The sequence below is a fragment of the Antennarius striatus genome, chromosome 19 (genome assembly GCF_040054535.1).
Source record: "Antennarius striatus isolate MH-2024 chromosome 19, ASM4005453v1, whole genome shotgun sequence".
Taxonomy (NCBI): Eukaryota; Metazoa; Chordata; class Actinopteri; order Lophiiformes; family Antennariidae; genus Antennarius; species Antennarius striatus.
In genome coordinates this window covers 15,573,770-15,600,076 of record NC_090794.1, presented here as the reverse complement: position 1 = coordinate 15,600,076, position 26,307 = coordinate 15,573,770, and the positions used below count along the sequence as shown (strand labels likewise).

Below are 26,307 nucleotides of genomic sequence, written 5' to 3'. Positions count from 1 at the left end.
CAATAGATTTTTCTTGACATCCAGTTGCACACAAGTCACCTCTCAGATGGATTGCACTCCCTCTGTTATCCTTCATATCCTGGCCCATCCTCATCCTCACCTCCCACCTCACTCCATTTTCACTTCACTTCCTCTTAAAAGAATGATTCCTGCAGAGATGCTTGCCTGATAAATATGCCTAAAAGGAAAAGGAGCTGTGAGAATATGCAAAGATCTATGACAAACTAGAACAGAGACATCATTTTCTACTGCCTTCTGTGGTGTTAGGTTTTCTCCTGTGAGCCAGCTGTTCGCTTATTTTCACTAGTGTGTGTTCACATTGAACCCGAATCTCTAATTTTTTTGTTAATACCTCTCCAAAGACAATCGGTTATGTTCAGTCAGCATAACACATCCATGTTCAGTGAAATTAACTATTAATGGAATGCATTTATTTTATAGTCACATGAGATCTCGATCCCTCCCTTGAACTATGTAGATAAGCTAAACATAATTTTTTAAGTTTTTTGTAATAGAAATATGATTGCAACTTATAGAATGTAAATGCGATGAATCAGTCCATTTAAAAAAGAACAAAAACACTTCTAACATCCTCCTGGATATCTTACTGGTGTGCAATTTTCAATTATCCTCTTTTTTAATCCCACCCACTCCATGTTTTTCTATCTAGGGAGAACAAAACACCTCCTCTCACCTCCCGCTTCTATCTTTGCTTCATTTCGTAGTGGATTTTAAATTCATTATCGTAATATTTGACGATGTGAGTGAAACATTCTAATGGTTTCCCACTGTGTGGATTTTATGCTTTTTATCTTATGTAATCCCAGGAAATAGAGCTGCATTGATTTATGTAGCTACAAAAAGACCCAATCATGTTAACATGTCTGGTTCTGCAGGTTCAGGTCTCCTGAAGCAAAGTTTTCAGGGTTGGCAGCCTAAGTTGAGCAAGATAAAATTCAGCAACCTTTATATTTCGGTGTGTTATCAATTTTTGTATAAGCTCATTCCAGTTGTCCAAACAAAATATGTTAATCAATTCTTATTCATATAGCGCTTAATCATGGCATTCCAAAGCGCTTTAACAGACAGAGAAACCCAACTGATCCCTCCAGAGCAAGCATAAGTGACAGTGGCGGGGAAAAACTCCCTTGATGAGGAAGAAACTCCGGGCAGGACCCAGACTCTTTTCGGCAGCCATCTGCCTTGACCGGTTGGGTGGAAAAGAAATAAAAGGAAGATAAAAACAGGGTAAGAGAAAGAGAGACAGAGAAAGAGTGGCAAATAGGCCAGATAGAGTCAGTGTCAATATGGTTATAGTTAGTCATCCAAGAGACTTCTTCCGTACTGAACTGAAGAAGTCTCTTGGATGAGAGACGAAACGTCTTCAAGAACTTTAGCGTCCAGTGGATCAACTCCAACAGCTTTTGGATCACTATTAGCTTCTGCTTTGAAATGCATCTATCTGAAGGTAAAAGTTACCAACCACATCAAGAATGGGGTTGAGAAGAAAATGATTCTTTCCTACAAAGCTATCAATTTTAGTCAAACAAGAGTTGACATCGCTGACTTATGGAACTAAATGAGCACACTGCCAAATAAATAAAATAAAGCCAAATAAATAAAGCCAAATAAAGCCAAATAAAATGACATTAAAAAAATTTGTATACTGTACGCATGCAGAGACAGGTAGAGTGGTGGGCAGCTCCTGCTTGGTGCGCTCCAGATGAGCAACTTGTAAGGGGGATGGCGCCCTGCTCAAGGGCGCCTCTGCAGTGCTCCGGAGGTGACCTGACACTTTCCACTGTCAGCTCACCTCCAGGTGTTTGGATTTTTTGGGCGGGAGCAGGAATCGAACCGCCGATCTCAGAACATTGGACGACCCACTCTACCGCCTGCTCTACCAAAAAAAACCAAACTATTCATAGCAGCTTGTTGTTTTTTTATCTCTGTATCTTTTGCCAACCCACCCCTTTTCTTTCTTTTATGGTTTCTCTTTTCATTTTGAATCCCTTGCTATATTTCAAATTCACCTCTCAGCTAAAGAAGTGTGACTACCTTGGCTGCCTCGCTTTAAGAAGTATAACCACCCAGCAGCACGTCTTCCTACTTTAATGTGGGAACAAAAGCACATGGCAAAAGAAGGTTAACCTCAAATGTTCCCCACCAATTCCTGGACACCCTCCTGAATGAAATCGCTGTTCTTTTTTTCTTTTTTTTCCACATGAGAGGATGTTCTATTTGTTGCAAATAAAAACATTTGCTATGCATTTCTAAGATTAACTGTGAGTCATTACTATTATGAATAATCAATATGCCAAAAATATTATTAATGACAAAATACCTTCTATTTATTTTTTTACTGCCATTTGATTCAAGTCAATCATGCTGAGAATAAAGGAGGAAAAGGAATGAATTTTAGCCTTATAATTTTATATGCAGGGGGATTTACAGAAACCATTAAATCAAGTGTACCGTAGGACAGCTGACATCACCGACCCTTCACCGTCACCTTTCATGCACATGAGCAGGGTGCATTACGGTGTTTTGCATTGTTCACTTCCCATCTCCAGCCTTTCAACGGCCACCCTCATATTTTCACACACAAATTCGATTTTAAGTAGGCTTCATGTGTTCTGATGATCACAACTGCTTTTGGTGTAGATTTTTTCGGGTGTATGTGACTGTAGTTTTTGCTGATTCCAGACAATCAGCACTTGGAAAGACCTTTCCTGTCACTCCTTTCCTGCTGTTGTTCTGTTTTTGAGTGGTTTTGACCTGTTTTTGTGGTACCTTTCCTCCCACCCTCCTGACTATTCTCTTACAGTCCAGTCACCCTCATCAGCATGTGTCCGGAGCAGTATGAGTGAGTATCAACGATCCCAGAAACACTTCATCTCCAGGCTGGAATGGCTTCTAATGACACCTCCTTCACGTCCTCCTCTCCGCACTCACTTCCTTTTTTAAAGCTCTCACTCAGACAAACCCATGACCTTGCTGCATGTTACCTGCCTGCCTGCCTGATCCACTGAACATGCACCCAAAAACACTCACCCAGCATTTCCTCACTATCACCTTCCTCATCCCTCTAAAATGTTCAACTAGCTTCCAGTTGCTCATCCTAGTATCTGCTGTCAAAAACCATCCAGCGGCTGGGTAGATCACCTTGCTGTTCTGTTTTCTTTCTAGGATCATCAGACTTGTTTTCTAGGTGATGTCTCAAATGGCCATTAGAGCGTGCCTGCTTGTGCGAGCATCCGTGTGCATGCGCCTATGAAATTTTTTTTCACGTTTATGAGGTTGTGTGAGCATGCTTGATCTCATTCATCTCAGTTACACCATTCATTTCCAGACTATCCCAGTCACCCCAGCTCTCTCATGATGACACCCACTCCAGGATAGAGCAGTATGCCACCAGGTATGTGTTGCATTTCGCCATTGCCATCATTTATCCTTTGAGATGCCATGAAACTGAGAGACAAAGCATCACTTAGTGAGCGTAAATGGTGCAGACTTAAAATGGTTAATTAAAGAATGAGGAGGACCTTAACACTGTTTTCCAGTCTGAAGTCATTTAACTGTTAATTATGGGTAGTTGATTTCAGTCTGTCCATGTAGTGCACTATTATGCTACTCATCCAAATGATGCAGACTTGTTATTACGAAATGCTTCCCATAGTAAGCAACCTTTTTTCATCTGCCAATTGTTTTCTCATTCCTCTGTAGAAACACATCTCAGATTGTATTTTTTCGGTCATACTGAAAGAGGACACATGCTGCTGATATCTAATTTTGACAATATGAACTATCGGTAGCTCTTTTGAGCTAAGACATTGACAGGCAGCAATGAGATGGAATAGTGACCACTAACACTAATCAGCTTTGTTTCCAAAGAAATAAAGTAAATTAAAATTTCTGAACTTCCTCCCAGACAGCAAAAGCAAAAAAAGAACACCATCACTAATATCTGGTTTATTGACAGAGCCAAAAAATTATTTGAAAGAATTCCCTACAAAATGTTTACTATAGCTTTAAAGTTGGAATCGCAAATTTCTGCCAGAACTGTTTTGCAGTTATCAGCAATAATGAAACCCGTTTTAAAATTGTGAGGTTTTTTATGAGGATACAATTTTATACTGTCAAGGTTTTTTAAGGCAGGGGTTCCAAACACCCGGACTGCGAATTGGTACTGGTCCCTGGGTCAATCTTTACCGGGCCGCACAGAAAAAATACAGAACTTTTATTATTTTTATTTCTGACCTGATTCTGACTGATGTTTTATTTTGGAAAATTCCCTGTTTTTTCTCCTTATTAATGACACTCTTGACGCTTGTCAAGATTTTTGGCTTGGTCACATGACTGTCTTCTTAAAGGGGCCGCTCCGGCCGCTAACACAGAATACGTTACTGCTAAATTGAAACTCCCAGGCAAGCAAAAGCAAGAAAGATCAAATGTTGGCGCGCTGTTAGGTGGACACTGCGAATACAATTTTGAGAAAAAAAATTGTTTTCAAATTATTTTTTATTTATCCACCACACCTTAAAGGCCGATCCGTGAAGATATTGTCTGACGTTGAACTGGTCAGTAGCACTGATCAAAGGAAATGCAAAACCGGCAAAAGCTCAACACCACTAATAATTGATGGCATTACGGCCCTGCGTTGCTCTGTGAAAATAATTTATGTGACCTATTTGAAAATATGAAGATGAATCATCTCCTGAAAAGGTTGTTGTGTAATTGAGGCCATAGTTAGTGGCCTTACCAAACCTGCAACCTCCCACCTTTTAGACTGGTGACATTATGGCTTCCCTGGTGAGATTAGAAACCGTCACTGTTTTTACCCGCCCACTGATGCTGCTGCATTCATCAATGCATCCGTACAGACAGCATGCGATCTGCTGCTAATTATTGTCAACATCATCAGGCCTGTGTCGCTGCTGCAGAGATTGAAAGCCTGTCATGTTTGATTTTAACACAAGCTTTGTGTGGTAATCCCACACAATTTTCTTACTCCTTGAATGAATTTCTAATCATTGTGAAGCTTATGTTCTCTATGGTGGACAATGGTTACATTTGTCAGAACAGAGCCCTGCACATAGCTTTAATCACAGAGGATCTTCTAAAGAAGCGCTGCTCTGTGGGACACATAGCCTTCTACTGGTCACATATCATTAACCTTCACTCACTCCTTCTTGGCTGTATTGTTTTATCGGCACTGACACAGACACGAGCCCTAAGAATTAAAATTTTGCCTGAAATACAGAGCCTGACATTGAAGATAGTGGTAGTTCAGCTTTAGATTTACATGAAAAACATGCAAACTGTGATTTTTTTCGCGAGTGGATTCATACATCTTTGCATCCTCCCCCATGAATATTCTGCCATAGCTTCATTCTCAAGTTGATCGTGTCATCATGATATTCTACTGAAGGGCTCAGTCACCTCTCTGTTTTGATCTTATTAAATGCAGGTTTTCATCTGTGGAATTAGCCTCATTAGCATGTCGTTTTCATTTGAATGTGTGACAAAAGGCATAACTACATTCTACCTGCATACAGAGTTACACATCTCATTTACATGCATCATTTGTATTTGTTTGGAGATTTTGCTACATCCTTTGAGTTGAATTTCTGTGCTGCTGTGGTATAGATGTCAGTGTTCTCAGCTTTGATGAGATGACAGCTTTGAATGCTTCTGTTATACCCTGTGATTAAAGTTTCAGTAACAATGGGGTGTTTCTTCCTCAGGTTGGCTCAGATGGAGCACTCCAACGGCTCTCTGCCCACCGACAGCAGCTCAGCCACAGGGAGCATGTGAGTCACCGCTCGTCATTTCTGACATTTTACTCATATATGACTACACATTTCCATCACATCTCCTTTCATGAGTTTTCATTTTCTAGTAGCTGTACATTTGTAGAGAAAACGTACATGGCAAAATGTTTTCAAGTCAAAAATCACATGTTTGTCGATCTTTTGTTTTAATCGTCAAATTATCCCATGGAATCTGCTTTAAGTGAATCAAACCAAACCTAAGAAAAGTGTTGAAAGTGACAGAGAGCAGCAGAAAAGTGGAGTGAGTGTGTAAAAAGTCAACAGGGAGTTGGATCTAACTGTAACACATTATTGTTCAACAATGACAAGTCATTTCAGGATCACTGAAACAGTGACCTTTTATCTTCAATGAAATTGGATGAGAAAAATTCAAATGTGTAAAAGAAAAAAGAAAAAGAGCTAAAGTGGAGAATGAGCGCCGGATTTCTTTCCAGAGTGTGTGTGGAAAAGCTTGTGTCTTCTTCCATTCCAGTTAAGCACTCTTCCCAAATGAGATCCTAATCGGAGGAATGAGTTCTTGAGATACAAATGCCGTCTGCGCTCATTACACACTGATGTGTCTGCACACAAACACACACACAGGCTTCTTGCCTGTTTTGACAGACTTGTGGAGTTCAATATTCCCAAAAACGCACATTGTCTGCACAAATCAGTGTGTGACTATGAAATTAATTTGTGCTTGAGACTTCTCTCCATCGCTGCCTTCACATCATGCATTCCTATTATATGTGGAGATGAACAAAGTTGAGTCCTTTTTTCCTGCACCTGGAGTCCCTCTTCATATGAAAACTGTCATCTGACGGCCTGTTTTTGTATTATTTTTTAAACCAAATTTTTAGCAAGAAAGTACTTCCTGATTATAACATCAGTGCTGTGAATAGAACACTGGGCCTGAGAGACTGATGGAACATCTGCAGAGACCTCTGTCTCCACGCAAGGAGCGCTCTAATCAGTGTTATGGTTCTAATTTTGACCTCATGGTTAGATTCCTCCAGTATTCCACTACAAGCTTTATCGTTATTGAGCTTCAGGTAAGTGTTGGAACTGTGAGGCTCTTGTTCTATTTTCTTCTTTCTTTCAATTTTGTTTTCCATTCAAACAAGAATTTCGAGTGTGCTTTCAGAAATGTCGATAAGTGTGCACCTGGCGAGAAAAAAATATTCCCTGAATGGCACAGAAGTGAAAGGAAAACAAGTTTAGAATTTAAAAAAACAACAACAGACATGTTCCACCACCACAGCAAAGAGACCCTAGAGAAGATGGATAAAGCCTTTGAGGATGTGGAGTGAAGATGAAGGAAAGCATCAAGCTTAATTCCGTTTGCTGCCTCCCCTGCTAATGTGCATCGTGTGGACCATGGCTATCAGGCTTCACCTTCATCTGAACTCTCCATCAAGAACAGCACTTTCTGAAACTGAAGCTCTTTGATTGTAAGCTCCTGAAAGTTGTCTGTGCTTTTCACCTGATCAATAGGAGAAGAGAAATATAGAAAGAGAAAAGGGACTGGGCAGAAAAAATGGGGCATTCGTTTTCCTCTCAGAGCTTTGGTAATGGAGAGCCAACACAAAATCCCTGCTCCTCAGTTATTGTGTTTTGTACTGTAGCTTATTTAAGATAAGCTTTTATCTTTACCTGCTCAGAATCAGCACCGACTATTTTACAGAGAAGCATGCATAGTGCTGAGGAAGATGATGATTTGAGGAAGGCTAATGGGCTTAACAGCACAGTGGGAAAACACTCACCTGGACACTTTTAGTACATAATCATAGTGTTGTGCTTTCACCAACTGTCACATCATCATTGTCATTACTGGAAGATTTTGTCTTTGCTGCAGAACAACAGAAGCCACAATGGAGCAGGGGATTGAAGAACAATCCATTAGAAGAACTACATTCTTCTAAAACACATCTAGCACAAGAAACTATCAGCATGAAAGTCAGTCAAGTATTTGTCTGTAATGCCTGAATTACATCTCATGTAAAGAGAATCAAATTGTCAAATTGTGAACTTCATTCAAAATTAAATCTTGAGGAGAATCATAAATTAGATTAAGCAGTACTGCAATTTGTCTAGTGTAGGCCTTGTGTGCATTTACAGCCAACTCACAATGCTTGTTTTGGAAATGTGCTGTGTCATTAATGTGACAATATTCACCTAAGTGCAGCAAAATGTCACTTGCCTTAGCTGGGAAGGAGATATTTACAGCTTTTTAAGGCCAGAATCAGCTGGAGGCTGTTTTTCTACACCAGTGTGTCCAACCAGCTCCACTTTTAAGGAGAAAATAACTTAAAAATCCTTTGTAAATGCAGCAGTATTGTGCTTTATTGATACCACTAAAGTGAAATGGCCCACTCAGCTATATCTGTTTTCAAAAGAAGAAGCTGTGCATTGTGTTTTCAGAATTCTCAGCTACGAACGCATTGCCTTCCTCGTCCTTTTTAGTTTAGAGTGGTTGATTGGTGTTGCTCTCTTTAGATTTATTCCTTTCTCCCTAAAGCTGATTTCTCTCAAGCTTCTTTGTCCATCTCTCCATCTTGTTGTTTGTGAGGACACACAAACACACGCACAAAGAGAACGGTGCCTTTTTGCAGCATCTGAGCTCATGAAAACATGCATGATGTAATATGGATGACTGTTCTTGCCAATTACATGCTTGTTTAGCTTTAGCTTGTATTTTCTGACTGTTCAGTTCCTGCATACACAAATTTTGACTTGCCGCCAGCTGTGCAGTGATATCAATAATTAGGATGTACATATGTGTGTACGCTTCACTGCTCGTATTTATTTTGTCACACATTGCTTCTTTCTGAAAGGGAACCCTTAATTAGTAGTCAGTGTTGCCTATTTTATCTGACCTCCAGGACAAAAACCTTGACGTCACTGATGTCTACGTCACAGAGGGACTGCCTCCTTTTATTCACATCACTTTTCTGTTATCTCTGTTCCCAGTCTGTCCCCCAGTGCTGGCCTTTTGTCTTTACATTGATATTTTGACCTTTTTGTCCTTCCCCCTTTTATTTTTTTCAATTCATCAACCCCGTCCTTGCCATTCCTCTTTTCTTAATTGGCAATTGTATTTTAATATCTTCAAGCTTTGGGCTCAGGTAACCTTGAGATTGAACACCAAGCACAAAGGTAAAATACCATATTTGAAGCCCTGCATCATCAAGAATATCTTAGAAATTAAGCTGCTGGTAATTTGTCCCATAATGTAAAAGCCTCACACTGGTGAAGCATCTTTCCCACTGATATTATCATTTTCTCCAGTGATTTTTTTATTTCCTTCTTCTTTTTCTGTATCTCTGTTTGTATCTGTCTCTGTTTTTCTCAGAGCTCATGGCTGCTTACTTTTTTATGAGTAAACAAAGCGTCAAGGCCAGTACGACTGTTAGTTCCTTTACGTGCTTCATCAAAGCACTCAACTGATTCACTGCAGCTAATATTGTCTGATTACGCCACCATTTCTCACATTTTAATACTTCTACCACACTGTAACTCTCCCTTTATCATCTCCTTTCTGTTATGTGTTCCTGAACCTTCACTCCTTTTGCTTCACATCTTCTCTCTCCCAACCGTCCACAGCAGGTGGATAGTGAACAAGTTCTACCTCAGTATTCCTATTTTCAACCCTAATGATCCCTTTGCCGCTGTCCTCCAAGCTCCTCTGACATCCATAATCTCCCGCTGCTGTGTTTTCCAGCCATCTTCCTAATTGGTCGCTCAGCTTTGGGTGGTCATCTGTCTCCTAGCCCCAGCAAACAGCACTGCTACCAACTTTCAAGGGTTTAGACAGACGCTAACCTGAGGATAAAGTTCTTCTTCATCCTTGTCAAAGGATGTCTATATTTCAAAGAGAAACATGTGTGTTCGGTAAATTAATCAGCTGTAATGTCAAATTCATCATCCTGTCACAACATTCTCACAGCTTCTTCTGTGTCTTTTATCAAAAACTCAGTTCAGTTCAGCATGACCGACTTGCCATGACGGGATGAAAGTGATTTGTTGTAAATCTGCACGCAGGTGCTGAAAACTCTTCCACCTGAGAAAGATGATAAAAAATAGATCTGTTAAAAAAAATAAATCAGTAAATAAAAAAAATATAAACGAGAATGTGACTCTTCCAGTCAGATGATTTTTAATGGAACATCTCAAAGGCTAATTTTTAGCAGCAATCACTCCTGTGCTCTAATGGTATATTACATTAGCAAATCAACATTTTCATGTTAAGCTAATTTGTCAGTAGAAACATTTTCTGCAGCTGTTACACACCACTACTGATTAAAGAAGCAGTAATATTGCCTCTTTGAGACTAGTAGAATAACTGGAGCATCAGCATTTCTGGGTTGAATTATAGTCAACATATTGGGAAATTTGTTGGTTTATTATTGTTCTGAGAAATGAAGAATATTCTATTTTAACAAACAGAAGCTCTCATGTAACGATGTGAAGGACTGGACTGTTGGCTCTAGCCTGGAGGACAAATCTACCTGTAAGCTCTCAGGTTGTCGTGTTCACTGCGTCGTTCAGTCGTACCCACAAAGCAGTCGCAATGTCACCAGAGAAGAAGTCGATTGGCTGTCTAGGCAGAGTAGCAAAAGAAAAACACACACACACACACACACAAAAGGGGTCTGTAGGCATGCAGTATATATTAAGAGGTAGCGCGACGGGCAGCTCTCCTTAGTGTTGCTCCCAATGAGCAACTTGTAAGGGGACGGTGCCTTGCTCAGGCAACTCGGCAGGGTTAAAGAGGTGAACTGGCACCTTCCACTGCCAGTTCACACTCAGAATATTATGGTCCACGTGGGTCTTGATCCGACCACCCTCTGGTCCCCAGCCCGACCCAGTGGACTGACCTACTGCCACCCCGACTTAATCAACACAAGCTTACGACCCGTGCTTAATGGGTCATCATTCATGGGACATAATTGTAACCCCTTATCACAAGTGGGGCTCAGCGGGTTGCCCACACCTCCCGGTGAAGCATAGTCTCACGCTGATCCACTCAATGTGGTGTGCGTGCAGCCCCTGAAATCTAAGGCATCACAGACATGTAATTGCTTATCATCGTGTGGCTGAACGCCACTTGTCCCTCTAAGAAGTTGGCTAGTTAAGCAAGCTGAAGTTTCGTTCATAATCAGAATTAATCAGAAAAATCACTCCACCAACTAAGAACGGCTATCCACCATCACCCACAGAATTGAGTTAGAACTATCAATCTGTAAATCCTTTCCAAAAAGAGACACGAGTCCGGCCAGTGGTAGGAAAAGACTGAGACGGATAAAAGAGGCTACTGGTGTTGGACAGAGAACAGTTGATGGATTGGTTCATGTCAGAGGTGAACAGTTGAACAGTTCTGAACAGTTGAAAAGAATCATGTCAGGCGTGGTGAAGGATTGTGATGGTTATTTTACTCCACCTGATAGCGCTGCACCCTGTGATTAGTGCTTTTGGTGCGGGTTGCTCCAACAATAGGAAGATGACGTAAAGCCAGCGCCAAATAACACAAGGAAGAAAGTGTGGATGAACAAAATCATTGTTGCAAGTGAAATTAATTATTTTGAGCTTTGTCATTTCTTGGCAATATTTTCTATTCATTTTGGAATCCACTTGAAGTAAAAGGGGTTTTTCAGTTAACAAAAATGTTTTTCAATATCCTTGAGCAGTGTAAAATGACCAGAAATCCCAATCATGAAGCTATTGTTCTCTTCAGTGTGCAGGTGCAGTGTCATCCTTTAATGTGAAAAGAGGTGAAACCTCATTTTCTGTCTTTCATTACCCATCTGCTCATCACCTATTTATCACCAGAAAATATGATTCATGTTATCTCTGGGAAGGGAAAAGCTTGCCATCTGTATCCTGTCTTATTATGATGATGATAGCAACATAATCACGCTGCTCTGAATTGTCATTGAATGTTTCCTGTGGGGAAACTTGAAAGCATATTGTGTAAAATCAGAGAGGTTTCAGTTTAGCGTCTTGCTCTCCAGAGCATGTTTGATTACTCATTATAGCTGAGCATCATCCTCTCAGTTAAGGTCTGGCCCTGATGCCAGTGTGTTAATGATGTTTAGAGAAGGTCCCTTGATACTTAAGGGTGTTACCTGTCTCCTCGTATGGATTCAAACTTTGTCAGGCCCACTCCGTTTCACGCTGTCAGTTTGTCTCTGGAAATGACGGTCACTGAAGCAGTGGAGAGGACTTTTAGATGTAATTTTTGTGTGTGTGGCTGTCAGGTTTTTGTCTTCAAGACTTGGAAAGGACGCTGACAGCTGGTGAGACCTTCCAGCTTCTTTCAGATGGCACACAATGCCCATAAAGAGATGGACACCTGCACTTACGTCCAGACATGCTTCAGCAAACACAAGTTGCCATGTCTCCTTCCCTCCCTCAATGTTCTCATCATCGTCTGTCTGCCTCTTTCTCTTCTCTCTCCGGTTATCAGATAGAGGAGACGGACACATCTGTGTTCGGTCAGAGATAGTGCAGCTTACAGCACTGCACCCCCACAGTAAGGGGAGATGTTGTATATACCGGCAGCTAAAGTAATCATTGTCTAGATTATGTGCTTGGAACCTGGTTCTGGTCGTGATGGATTTAGCTGGAGGCACAATGCTTTCAGCTCTGCCCATTCACACATCCATCCCAATCTCATTATCGCAACTTTCCCCACATGTTTGGGCAAAATGTAAAAGTTTGTGCCTCTCTCTCATTTTTTGACTTCCCACCCTCCACCCTAACAGGGACGATGAGCATGCCCTGATCCTGCAGTACTGTCAGACACTGGGAGGGGAGAGTTCACCCTGCAGTCAGCCCCAGAGCCCTGCCCAGATCTTGCAGGCCGTGGAGAGAGAGGAACGAGGAGAGCTGGAGCGCATTATATCTCGTCTGGAGGAGGAGCAGAGGTAAGGCACAAGACACGTTCATGAAAGAAACCCGAGAGGAGGCAGTGAGGAAGGGGCTTGTTAAGACCTCAGATGTGGAGGAAATAAAGCCTGATGTTTGTTTGGAGAGTTTGTCTCGTCTAAAGTCATGTTGATCTTTCCTATTTACTGCATCTTTAAACTTAAAAGTGTTCGCACTCAATAAACACACACACATAGACACACACACACACACACACACACACACACACACACACACACACACACCCCAGTCTATCTCGCACTAGGTTTGATGAATAAACGGAGATGGCTTTGAGATGCACTCACTGTGTGCTATTGTTGCTCAGGTGCTTTTCTACAGTCATAGGAATGGCTGAAGAGTGATTTAATACTGATCTCTCACACACACACACACACACACACTCACACACACACACACACACACACACACACACACACACACACACACACACACACACACACACACACACACAGCACTTAACTGTAGGCTCATAAAGACCAAGTTGAGCTTATGGTTCAGCAACAAGAGATAAAGAGAGGGCAAGGAGGGATAAGGTGAGAAATTTGGTCCTTTATACTTGTCTATCCACTTCAGATAGGATTTTGCTGAGAGAACAAAAAGTAGAGCTAAAAGATGCTGATGTGTGTTTGTGTGAGGGGTTCACACTTTAATGATAACACTAAACATTGTCACATGCAGCTACACAATTCTGTAAAAGAAAACAATATTAATTACATATAAAATTAGAATGTGAATACAGAAACACGAATAAATATTTGTGAGGTTTTGCATAATACAGAATTAGATAAATAAAATTATGTACAGAGACATTAGTTTAAAATCATTTTGCTGCGTGTCATGTACATTCATGTAACATGTCTACATTTATGATTTCAGGCACATAAACAAGTTGTTTATAGGATCTACTTCTTTTCCTTTCGGCTTTTCCCTTCAGGGGTCGCCACAGCGAATCAGTTGCCTCCATCTAACCCTGTCTTCTGCATCCTCTTCTCACACCAACTACCTTCATGTCCTCTTTCACTATATCTATAAACCTCCTCTCTGGTCTTCCTCTAGGCCTCCTGCCTGGCAGTTCAAAACTCAGTATCCTTCTACCAATATATTCACTGTCTCTCCTCTGGACATGTCCAAACCATCTCAGTCTGGCCTCTCTGACTTTATCTCCAAAACCTCTAACATGTGCTGTCCCTCTGATGTACTCATTCCTGATCCCATCCATCCTGGTCACTCCCAAAGAGAACCTAAGCATCTTCATCTCTGCTACCTCCAGCTCTGTCTCCTGTCTTTTCTTCAGTGACACTGTCTCTAGACCAAGCAAAATCGCTGGTCTCACCACAGTTTTGTACACCTTTCCTTTCATTTTAGCTGAAACTCTTCTATCACACATCACACCTGACACTTTCCTCCGCCCGTTCCATCCTGCCTGGACACGCTTCTTAACCACTTTTCCACTCTCTCCATTGCTCTGGACTGGACCCTAAGTACTTAAAATCCTCCACCTTCTTGATCTCTTCTCCTTGTAACCTCACTCTTCCACTTGGGTCCCTCTCATTCACACATATGTTCTCTGTTCTTACTGCGACTAACCTTCATTCCTCTCCTTTCCAGGACACACCTCCACCTCTCTAGCTTCTCCTTCACCTGTTCCCTGCTCTCACTACAGATCACAATGTCATCTGCAAACATCATAGTCCATGGAGATTCCTGTCTAACCTCGTCTGTCAGCCTGTCCATCACCATAGCGAACAAGAAGGGGCTCAGAGCTGATCCCTGATGCAGTCCCACCTCCACCTTGAACTCCTCTGTCACACCTACAGCACACCTCACCACTGTCTTACAGTCCTCATATATGCCCTGCACCGCTCTCACATACTTCTCTGCCACTCCAGACTTCTTCATACAATACCACAGTTCCTCTCTGGGCACCCTGTCATAAGCTTTCTCCAGATTTACAAAACACAATGCAGCTCCCTCTGGCCTTCTCTGTACTTCTCTATCAACATCCTCAAAGCAAATACTGCATCTGTAGTACTCAACATCTGTAGTACTTACATCTGTCATAAGCAAGCATGCATCTGTAGTAAACAAGCTCACATCTGTAGTATACAAGCTCATATCTTTAGTAAACAAGCTTACATCTGTAAACATTACTACATCTGTAGGAAACTTTTTTAGTAAACTTGTTTACTATAGACTTATTTATTTACAGTATTTTCCGCTCTATAAGGCGCACTGGACTATAAGGCGCACCCGCAATAATTTGTTTGTTTTATAATTTATTTCATATATAAGGAGCACCGGATTATAAGGCGCACACAATAAAAAATAAATACAATTTATTTGATCAACTGCAGCAGCTGTAGTTGCGCAATCCGTCCACTAGATAGAGTCGCGCTGCTCAGACAGTCATGATTGCATTCATGACTTCCTGACTCCCTTTGAATGGCCCCTATTGTTATGTCAATAAGCCATTCTTAGTCTCATCAAGGAAACCTGATCACTTGATCACTTTGCCATCTTAGAAAGAAGTCAACACGCATATTTAAAAACCTGACATTAAAAACTGGTTAAATTCATTACGGGTGCAGTCAGTGCGAACGGAGCGGATAATTTCGTGATCTGAAGTTCAAAGCAGATATTTAAGCTCCGACGTTCAACTTCATTTATTAATTAAATATTGTTTCGATCAATCGGTAGTCCAGTCGGAAGTGAGGTGCAGCTATTTGCACCTGTGTGTCCTTATCAATTTTTTAACTAGTTTTTAATGTCAGGCTGCTAATTTACTGGCAAATATGACTCTTTTTTACTCCTAGAACTGACTTTAACGTCGGTGTCTCACCGCCGTGAATCTCACAGGACACACAAACCTAAATGCGCCCCTCCGCCCCCCGCCCAGAGCTATCAACTACAGTTATAAATCAATTGCAGCACACCCGTTGCCACCTTTGTCCAGCAGTTACTCAGCTCTTGAAATTTCAGAAAAGGCTGTAAGTTCAGCTTTGAGGGTCTTTCATCACCTTTATTCCAGTTTCTCCGTGTGTTTCCACAGACTAATAGAATGGACCGCCACTAGATTCCAGATGACAGCACAATGGCATTTTTAAGACCAATTAAGTTTAAAGTGGGTTATTACCGATGCCAAATAGTTAGGAAATACTGTGATCAGTCAGTCAGTCAAACTTTATTAATAGGATTGTTGAAAGTTCCTTATGTTTTTCTACGTAATCACCGGTGCTCCGCCAGTCATGCTCTGGTGGCATGACTGGCGGCCAGACTGCCGGCTTTTTTTCAGCGATCATGTTTTTAACCAATATTAATATGAAGATCAATCCATGTATAAGACGCACCGGATTATAAGGCGCACTACGGGTTTATGAGAAAATTTTAGGCTTTTAGGTGCGCCTTATAGTGCGGAAAATACTGTATTTATTATTAGTTTATTTTTATTAGTTTATTTTTTTTGGACATGTTAATATAACAAACTTCACACCTTCATCACATTTACAACATCAACAACATCCAAAAAAGGGGATAACAGGTAGAAGCCAATAGGCTTGTGAAATTCCCATCCACCAGAATCAACAAACATCTCTCTCATTACAATACGTAGTCAACAAACTCAAAAATTAAAAGTTTTCAACCAGTTCATACATTGAATTTTAACAGACGTTCATACTCTTATCCACTTCAAGATATTAGCCTTTTACCCTAGAGCATAACCATGTTTGCATTCCTCTTAGGAATACAACGGTTTTTAACATCATAGATAGTCAAAACAAGAAGTTGATCTTGCCAGTGTTCTCCACAAGAATATAATTATTTACATCTGTAGTAAACACGTTTATAGGATGAACAAGTTAATACTACTAACTACCTTGATCCTGAGACATATGACCAATTAAAGCAACAGCTAACAAATTGATTTTGTGAGGTTTTTGATTACTTCCCAGTTGATAGGGAAACTGTATCCAAACTTTTGACTAGTCTTGTATCTTCATTTGATGTTGTGGTTGCTGTGGTTACCACAAATGTGTGTTTGTAATCCTTCCACCCCCAGGACCCTGCAGAAGGAGTATGAGCAGCTGAAGGAACAGCATGGCCAGCGAGGGGGCCCTGTAACGAGCCCCTGGGAGTCAGATGGCTCTTTTGTCCATCCTGATGAGGCGGATCTTCTAGCCGAGGCCAAGCTGCTACGACAACACAAGGGGCGGCTGGAGGCTCGCATGCACATCCTAGAGGAGCACAACAAACAGCTGGAGTCTCAGCTCATTCGCCTCCGACAGCTACTGCACCAGGTGACACAACACAGACATAAAAAGACAAGAAAGAACCAGGAAAGCTTCATTCTGACAGTTGAAACAGATCCCAACTATTTGTGCCAAATGCCATTTGCAGAAATCATGGTTGGAGTTGTGATTCTTAGCATTCAGAAAAATGACAAAACATGTGATTGAATAAGGAAATAGAAGCTGACGTACCTCCATCCCAACTGTGACATGTAACAGAAAACTAGAAGTATTTGAAAACAATGCCAGTCACTCCTGACAGGCACAGTGTAGCAATACAGCAACACATGCAGTAAATTAAGGGGATGTGTAGTTACTATGTAATTACACTCTGATGTTTGTGGTGTGATTTTAGTCATCTTTAGAAAGCAAATTCAATATGAGTTTAAGTATTTATCAATATAAGTATTCTCTTCCTGTTGTGCGCTCGACTTGTTGTTCGGCAGCAGAAGGGCAGTAATCACAGTTGAGACTTACTCACACCAGCTGGCACAGCTTTTTCAGTGCAATTCATGAAAATAAAAATAGGCATTTAAAAAATGCAACACTCACACAGAATGTTGTCAGTGAATTACTGGGTTCTTTCAAACTCATACAAATAAATCATGGACATAAATATGTGGTCATGAAGCTATTAACACCTGCATTGACAGTCATACGTGTTTCGATGCAAACTTTGAAACCCATGATTCTGTCCTCCCCCTCCCTTTGCACTGTCTATGAATAACAAACTCCGCTCTGCAGTGATCAAATTATATCCTAATCACAGCATTTTCATTCCATCCAGGACTAGAGCGTTCGTCTCCAGCTCTTCTATCAATAACTTCCAGATTTGTTTATGCCCGGTCTAATTGCTTGCTGAGGTGTGATTGTTTTTGCAAAGTGAAATGCACAAACCCCCAAGCCAAACAAAGTAGTCTCCATAAAGCACACTGAGAAAACAGGGGGGGGGGGGTCGGCTCGGCTCACTCTGAGCCGTGGCACTGGAAACACATTTATAACACAACAAAGGGCCAATAGAAGACAGGTTATAGATCTCTGCCAGTTTTTAATGAATGAAGATTTACATCTGGACATGAAAATTTGATGGACACACATTCTTCAACATATATGAGATTGCCTCTAATATTTAGACGGTTTATATTTAGTTGTTAACATATTGATTGGTTCAGAGAGTGTGCAACTTTATAGTAATATCAATCATTAGCCAGCAGAGTTTCTGATGTCAGTCCTATTTCATCGCGTATTTTATTAGTTTGACATTAAATTCATTTCAATATTCCTCCTGCTGCCACACAGGTTAATTTATAAGCCCGTTATGAATTATAAATCGCAAGTTTTCTCAATAATTTCCTGATCTAAAAAGATCTGTCAGTTGCTGAACTGGGCGGTGCAGTGGGTAGTGCTGTCGCTGCACAACAAGGTGGGTTCGGGTTTGAGTCCCGCTCTGTGCGGCGTTTGCATGTTCTCTCCGTATCAGCGTGGGTTCTTTCTGGGGTTCTCCAGCTTCCTCCCACCTCGAGAAACATGCGCTTCAGGTTAATTTGCTGTTACAAATTGCCCGTAGGAGGGTGTGTGTGTAGCTCCGCGGTGCACTGGTATCACGCCCAGAGTTTGCCCCACCTCACGCCCTATGACAGCTGGGATAGGCTCCAGCTCCCCATGACCTGCGCCAACAGATGAAGCAGTCAGAAAATGAATGAACGAATGAGTTACTAAACCATCAAATAAATACATTTAACATAAAATTAACTTGAAATATACACTGTATATTCTACATCTAAATACTTCAAAACCCAATGGATGTAGAGACTGAGACACAATTTAGAGACTAAAGTAGTAGTAATAAAAGATGAGCAGAAAAAAAAGAAGTGATAAAGGAGCATAAATACTAACACCATAAAATTGAAATAAGCTACATTAAGTCAGACTCTTTGTTCCCATGTGTTGTTCAGTAAGTCATGTAACAGCATGACTCCCCACACTAAATGAGAAGCTCTGTTGTCTGGGTTCTGGCCACGTGCCCTCGTGTCTTTTTGTCAGCCATCAGCATTCCTGCCAAGAGGCACAATAATAAACCCAGCCAACTTGATGGCACGCATTAAATTCACACTCCTGAGGACCGGACAAAGCCCTGACCTTAGCTTTTCTAAGATGGGCCTCAAGACATGGCCCAAGCTCCAGAGATGTTTCCAGCATATTAGCCTTTACCGTCGGTGGTGGCTCCAGGAGATGAAGGGGAACAGGAGGGGGTGGCAACGGAGTGATTTCTTGCAGTAGAGAATCAAACGGAGCTTTAGCTAGTGCTTCAGTCGTCACCAGACTTCAGACCTGTTAGAGCATCGTTTTCTGTATAATAAGATTGAAATCATAACGAGACAAATAACTGTAACCCCAGGGATGAAGCCAAGTTCTCTCCAAAAGACAGAGAAGAAAATTGATTGTTGATTATTGAGTGTAATCTCTGTTACTTGAGCATGTGTGACAGCTGCTTGAATGGCCTCACCCACCAGTGATGACAAACGCCTGTGGACAGCCATGTTTCATCCATGTTCTGTCCAAGTGGACCATCTCTTTCTTTATTATTATAGAAACAGGATGCATTAGATGTATGGCTGCCTGACCTTCAGTTGATCCTGTTACTGAGCTTCACTCAAGAGACAACGATTCAGTAGATCGTAATAAAATTTAACAATACAGATACCCTTTTGGGGACTTTGAGGCTAATTGAAATGTTGCTTATCAAATTAAAATCAGGACATTGATGTTAAGATGTTAATGAGGATTGTTTCTGCCCACGTAACAACAGCTTTGTTGTACCGCCTCCTGTTATTCCCTCGCCTGTGCCTGCCGCAGCGAAGCATGGCTAATTTTGAAGTTGTGGAGCAGATGCCAAGATGAATAATTATGGTATAATGATGGGCTTCTCTGTTTTGTTTTGTATTATGCTTCCCTCTGTGTGTGTCGCCTTCAGCCGGAGGTGGATTCAAGGCTAAATGGAGTGACCTCTCCCACTGTGCAAGATCAAGGGCCACTTACTGAAAACTCAGGTGAGACAGAGGAGCTGAGAGCAGCTCACACGCACGCATGCACGCACACACACACACACACACACACACACACACACAGATGTTGGTGTATGAAGACCGGACAAAGGGACTTTGGGAGTACATTTAAGAAAAAGATCTGACACTGTCTGCTAATACAAATATGTTGCTCCCTGTGGTATGATACTATTTCTAACGGCGTCTGAGGCAACTGATATTCACACTGTGTGTGTGTGTGTGTGTGTGTGTGTGTGTGTGTGTGTGTGTGTGTGTGTGTGTGTGTGTGTGTGTGTTCAGATGAACTCCTGGGCTCCCACAACAGCAGCTCTGACCTGGCAGATGTAATGGAGCAGATTAACAACTCCTTCCCTGCATGCAGTAGTAAGTTTCTCACCTCTTGTCCTTCTTTGTCTCTCCCACTGTCGTCTGACACTCTGAAGGAAGATCAGTGTGACGGCGGTCAGAAGAAAAACAGATGACATGCAGTGTTTACCTGTCCTTCCTTCGTCCCTATCAGGGGGATTCATGTGTTGTGTATTTGACAAAGACCTGGTGCATGGATGAAAACCTAACAGCTCTAACTTCACGTGATTTGGTGGAGAGGTGCCGCCAAGAAAGAGCTCATTAATCTGAATGTTAGATCTGAATGTAGAGGCAGGCGTTCCAATTTTTTTTTTTCACTTCCAAGAGCAGCAGTTGTTGAGTGAAGAGAGGGAGCAGCCACGGTTGCAATAAAAGAGTGAAGCAGACGAGTAGACACGTTGCTTTACGTGGCAACAAGTATCATATCACAGTGAATACATATGAAGTCCATGTCAGACCTGCAGCTCTGACTGCATACATGACAGAAAAGAGACTAGAAAAAAGCCTGAAGAACCTGGCTGCAGACGTCACACTCTGTCATCGAGACGACAATCAGAAGACTAATGCATCAAAATACACAACACAGCAAATGAGTGAAAGAGAAAATTACAGGTGCACAATGTTTGAAGATACTGACACACACCTTTAGACCAAGGCGTGAGACCGGATTTCTGCAGTGGACAGCAATGTTTGATAATATGGAAATTATAGTATCTGCTGTGGACCTGCACCTCCCATCCACCAGTATGACCCCTCACCATCGGCTGGGGTCCTGCTGCCTCTCTTCCTTCGTGTCATCATACTGTTCCACCCCTCATTCGCCCATCCGCTGTAGACCTTCCTCTGTGGGCCTGTACCTCCAAGCCCACCAGTATCACACCCATCTATCCATGTGCTGTGGACCTTCTCCTCCAAGCCCACTAGTAACACCCATCATCTATCCATTGGCTGGGGTCCTGCTTCCTTTCTTCCTCCGTGCTGCCATATAGTCATCCACACAGCTGTAATTGTGCCTTGACTTTAGCAATGGGAAACATTGCTACCATATTGACACTGTCTCTATCAGCCACTCTCTCTCTGTCTCTCTTTCTCTTTCCCTGTTCTTATCTTCCTTTGATTTCTTCCTTTGAGTCTGGGTCATGCCCGGAGTTTCTTCCTCATCGAGAGAGTTTTTCCCTGCCAGTGTCGCTTATGCTTGCTCTGGAGGGTTCAGTTGGGTTTCTCTGTCTGTTAAATCGCTTTGAAATGTCTTTTACCAGTTGAATGGATTTAATTTAATTTAATTTTATACTGTTTATATATATATATATATATTTTATTTATTTTATTTTATTTTATACCGTTTTATATTTTAATTCAATTTTATATATTTTATATAACTATATTTTAGTTATAGTTTAGTATATAAGTCCTGTTAGTGCTGCATGTGTCTGTTAGTGTAGTGTATGTCTTGCGGTATGTCCTGTGATGTCAGTGTTTCTTTTTCTCCTGGTGTTTATCCAGTATTATTTGTTATGTAATGCCTGAGCAGTGGATATAAACAATTTCCTCCAGGATTAATAAAGTATCTATCTATCTATCTATCTATCTATCTATCTATCTATCTATCTATCTATCTATCTATCTATCTATCTATCTATCTATCTATCTATCTATCTATCTACCATGATTAAGCGCTATATAAATAAAACTTGATTGATTGATTGATATATTCACTCATGAATATATCATGTGCAACAGTGGTACTAAGGTCTGTAGAGTGGAGGATTAGTTACAGTGCATGTTTGTGGTCTTCAAGTTTTGTTTTTAATTAATCACATCCATGAAGTGTTTGATTTTGGACTTGTTAGGACTTTTTTCATCTGTGAAACTTTTCTAAGAGGTTCACAAGATGAAGGCTGCGGCTACAATGGAAAAAATAGAAAACTGTGGGCAAAACATTCCTCATCCAATTAATATGATCCACCGATACTTTAAAAAAAGAGTCTAATTCCTCCTCTCCTTTACTGCTCTAGTTCATCTGTCTGCCTCTCTGACCACCTCACAATCTGTATGTGTGTGTGTGTGTGTGTGTGTGTGTGTGTGTGTGTGTGTGTGTGTGTGTGTGTGTGTGGTTGTTTACACAGCGTGAAAGTTGTTCTGCTCTGTTGGTGTTTCGTATATCCAGAAACACTCAACTGCTCATTACTTCACAGTTAGAAAGACGACCCACGTCTGAGGTTATTAGTCAAATAGAAAAAGTTTAAATAGCGAGTTAACACTTACTGACTTTAGATTGTGTTTTCATTTTTAGACAAAACTTTGAGGGCTTTAGTTAAAAATCTATTCTAATCTGGCAGATGCTTCAGCATAATTAACATTTGATTACTGCACAGCTCCCAGGCGCTGGGTATGGAGAGCACAGAGCTGAGAGTGTGCATGGCTATGTGGGAGGGACCCAGAGGCTTAGAAAAACAGATGAAATGGGGATTTTAAGTGTAAAAATTCTGCTAATATGTCTTTGCTTCGTCTCCCACAGCCTCCAGCCTCTCTTCAAGGCCACAGGTGAGCCCAGGTTCTTCCTCACTAGATTTACCTGCACAATGTTTGTTGTTTGTCACCTATTTTAGTACCTGGCAAAGGTGACAGATGTTGAGTATGTGTGAGTAGAGTAACCGGGGCGTTGCTAGTTCAGGAAACAGTGGTTTGGATTAGTTGGCGAATGTGTTGCAACTAGGTCATGGTTTAGCCCACATCAACAAGCTAATTATGTGGTGTCTGGTTATTTTCTAGAGTTTTTTCCATCTGCTCTCTCCTTGAGGGGTGGCGGGGGGGGGTCCATCAGGGGGAGTGTCTGGCTCCAACCGGCGCCATTCCCTTAACCCCATCCCCTCCATTTTACCATTCACTGCTATATTTTGAGCAAACTATCCAGATTGCTAATTTAATCTGAGCAGATGTGTTCTACTTTGTATTAAGACACCAGGGATTACACCATCCCATCACGTGTGTTAGTGAAGACCTGTTGCCTCAGGCGTTGGTGTCTGGAACTTGGAGCCATTAGCTGCTCCTCCCCATCGTATGAGACCAAAGTTCATTTTTAGACTACGGTGTTGTTGGAGTTGGGGTCACTGGCCTGCAATTTTCTGCACTGCTGTGGTTACCTCATACCCAGCGTTTCATACACAGCTGATTGGTTTCAAACAGTTGAAGTGTATGTTTATCCGGAGACTTTAACTCACACTCTTACTCTTTTCTCCATTGTTCTTTGCAAACACTGTTCCAGACACACAGTGCAAGTAGGCAGTTTGATACCCTAATTCTACATCTGTACAACTATTTGTAGAATCTCCCCTCCCCCACCTTCCACAACTCCAGGTCCTACTGGTCTGTCTCCTACAGTCGTCTAACTGACTTTCTAAACCAATGACTTATTTTGAAGAGCTGATGCCTTCATGAAGAGAAAAGAGGCAGGAAACCTCAGAGTACTAACACGTGTTCAAAAGGAGTTGATCCTGTGTGACAACATTGTGTTTTTGCATTGCAGGTGATGTGAGGACGCTCAATTGCAGGATGGTGTGAGTTTGTGCACACCTGTGATTGTGAAGGTACAGTTCCAGAAGAATCCAAGAAAATAATCTCCCGACCCAAAATCCCAAAGACGCACAGGACCAGACCATTTAACTAGTTTCACCACCTTGTCTTGTACTATGCAAACTGTATATTGATGAACTGTAGATTATGCCTGAACTTGGTTCACATTTGTCCGTAAATTGTCTGGATAAGCAGATGTGTGTGTGGACACTGAGGTTTGTATAGTAAAATATGCGTTCTTGTTTTTCAGAGGGAAATTTGTGTTCTGTTCTTAAGTCCAAACTGTTACGATATTTTGCCATTCTACTGCTTTGTACCTTCTAATCCCATTTATCTGTCAGCGGAAGTAGCCACAGGTTTTGTTCCATGCTTTGGAGTTTTCATATTTCCTCGGCCACTTCTCTAATTGAATTCCTTTTTGTTTTGGAGATCTATCTTGTATCATGCTTGACGTCAAGTTCCCCTTTAAAGCATCAAAATGCAGTCCAACTATGTGCAGACTGTGATTTGTTAATGTAAAGTTTACTCCCTCTGTGCCTATACAGTTTGTTATTCCACATGTGGAAGACACAGACCAGATTTGATGGACGCTTGTGGATTGTGAATAGAGTGAAAAATAAAGCATTGAACCTAACATTCTGACTCGTACGACACCTGCAGTCATGTAAAATATTTTTGTTAAAGATAATTGTTCGGAAATAAGAGGAAAGCCATGATTGCCTTGCTACCTCAGACTCAATTTTGTTTTTGTGGTTTGTAATCTTGTTTAAGACGATAGTGATCATTGACAGAACAAGGACAACCTGGTTTACCATCTGAGCTCCATCTTACTGTATTAGTGGACACTGCATTGAGGACATATCAAGTAAATACAACATTACTGTTACTGTACCACAATGGGTCTTGGGCCTGCTGAAGCTTTGGGGAGGATTTCTTTATCCATTGTTGTAGTTTTTTTCCACTGGCCTGCTAGCTCTAGTCCCTCACTGCGTTGTGTAGTTGCTGTATGCTATCCTGTAAAACTTGTGAGACGGAGCGACACTACTATAACCTCCTGACTTTAGACGAATGATGATGATGATTTTAATAATTCCACTCATGATGAAATGTGCCATGGCAAAACTGTGTCCCCTCTCCTGAGGTATGTAAAATAGATTGACCACACTACATGTGATATGGCTATGTTGTTCTATTCCACATAAAATTTTTACAACAAATTCTCGACTTATTTTGTTTTTGTTTGCTATATTGACATGTTCATCTACATGAAGTGTATGTTTATCCGGAGACTTTAACTCACACTCTTACTCTTTTCTCCATTGTTCTTTGCAAACACTGTTCCAGACACACACAGTGCAAGTAGGCAGTTTGATACCCAGTTTGATACCCTGTAACCGACCCTGACTGGCCAGTTACATTTATAATGACGGTGAAACTATGACTGTAGATGGCCGAAGAACTGAAGGAGACGTGGAGCAGATCTGTTGTGTTTTATTTTTCTGTAACACAAAAGGTGGGGTACGTCATGTACTGGGGTAACGCTGGCATGCCTGCAACACGCAGTGAGCCGTTAGCACTTGTTCGCCGCTTAGCGCCTACTAATTAACATAAATTACGTCGTGAATATATAAATAAATAATATTTAAACATAGCGAGTGTGAAAGTGAGCGACTATGTACCACAAAATCACATCAACTTGTAGAAAATAATGAAAATGAAGAATATATTAAAAAGTTTCCGCAGCATTGAACAAGTGTAACTCACCCCTCTCTCCAGGCCTCCAGCACGAGGATGCCTGGGCGTGTGCACCCCCAATAATTGCCCCACCGAAACACAACCAAATCATGGAACCAAAAACAAAGTAAATGTAAAATTTGGGGAAGTTCATTTAAAAAAAAATAAAAAAATTTATTTATAACACTTACACTTTCATCCTGCTGCTACATGCAAGACCTGGCCTGCACACCCACAGACGGGCCTCATCACTCACCAGCGTCACCCAGCACAGCTCTGCCCATTAAATACATTTGTTTTGTCACTTGAGCAAAATCAGTCACTGATGTCCATATGCAACAATTAGGGAAATGTGTGACGTTGGATTTATGATATTTACCTTGGGCTCACTCTCCACAGCTGCTGCCCGTTGCTGGTTGTAAATCAACTCAGCTCTGTGAAAGTCTTGTTTCATAGAGCTGCGGTGATAAGACAACACCACAGTGTCCTTCAGCCGCTCCTTCTGAGACATGCAGCATTTCTTGACAGAGAAGAGGCAATGCATAA

The 26,307-nt window shown here is 41.4% G+C and overlaps 1 protein-coding gene across 8 annotated transcripts in view; it reads left to right on the top strand.

The window, feature by feature from the left end:
• The window catches only part of utrn (utrophin), a 188,431-nt gene extending 163,187 nt beyond the window's left edge, over positions 1 to 25,244 (top strand). For 7 of the 8 annotated variants that reach the window (XM_068341986.1, XM_068341994.1, XM_068341985.1 and 4 more), the window contains 9 exons: positions 2,825 to 2,863; positions 3,350 to 3,415; positions 5,745 to 5,810; positions 12,575 to 12,736; positions 16,816 to 17,053; positions 20,019 to 20,094; positions 20,389 to 20,472; positions 22,973 to 22,998; positions 23,981 to 25,244. In XM_068341986.1, the coding sequence (XP_068198087.1) occupies positions 2,825 to 2,863; positions 3,350 to 3,415; positions 5,745 to 5,810; positions 12,575 to 12,736; positions 16,816 to 17,053; positions 20,019 to 20,094; positions 20,389 to 20,472; positions 22,973 to 22,998; positions 23,981 to 23,989 (766 nt within the window). In that variant the 3' untranslated portion in view covers positions 23,990 to 25,244. The remainder of the gene's footprint in view (positions 1 to 2,824; positions 2,864 to 3,349; positions 3,416 to 5,744; positions 5,811 to 12,574; positions 12,737 to 16,815; positions 17,054 to 20,018; positions 20,095 to 20,388; positions 20,473 to 22,972; positions 22,999 to 23,980) is intronic. The other variant, XM_068341991.1, reaches the window with a different exon arrangement.
• The last annotated feature ends 1,063 nt before the right edge of the window (positions 25,245 to 26,307 follow it).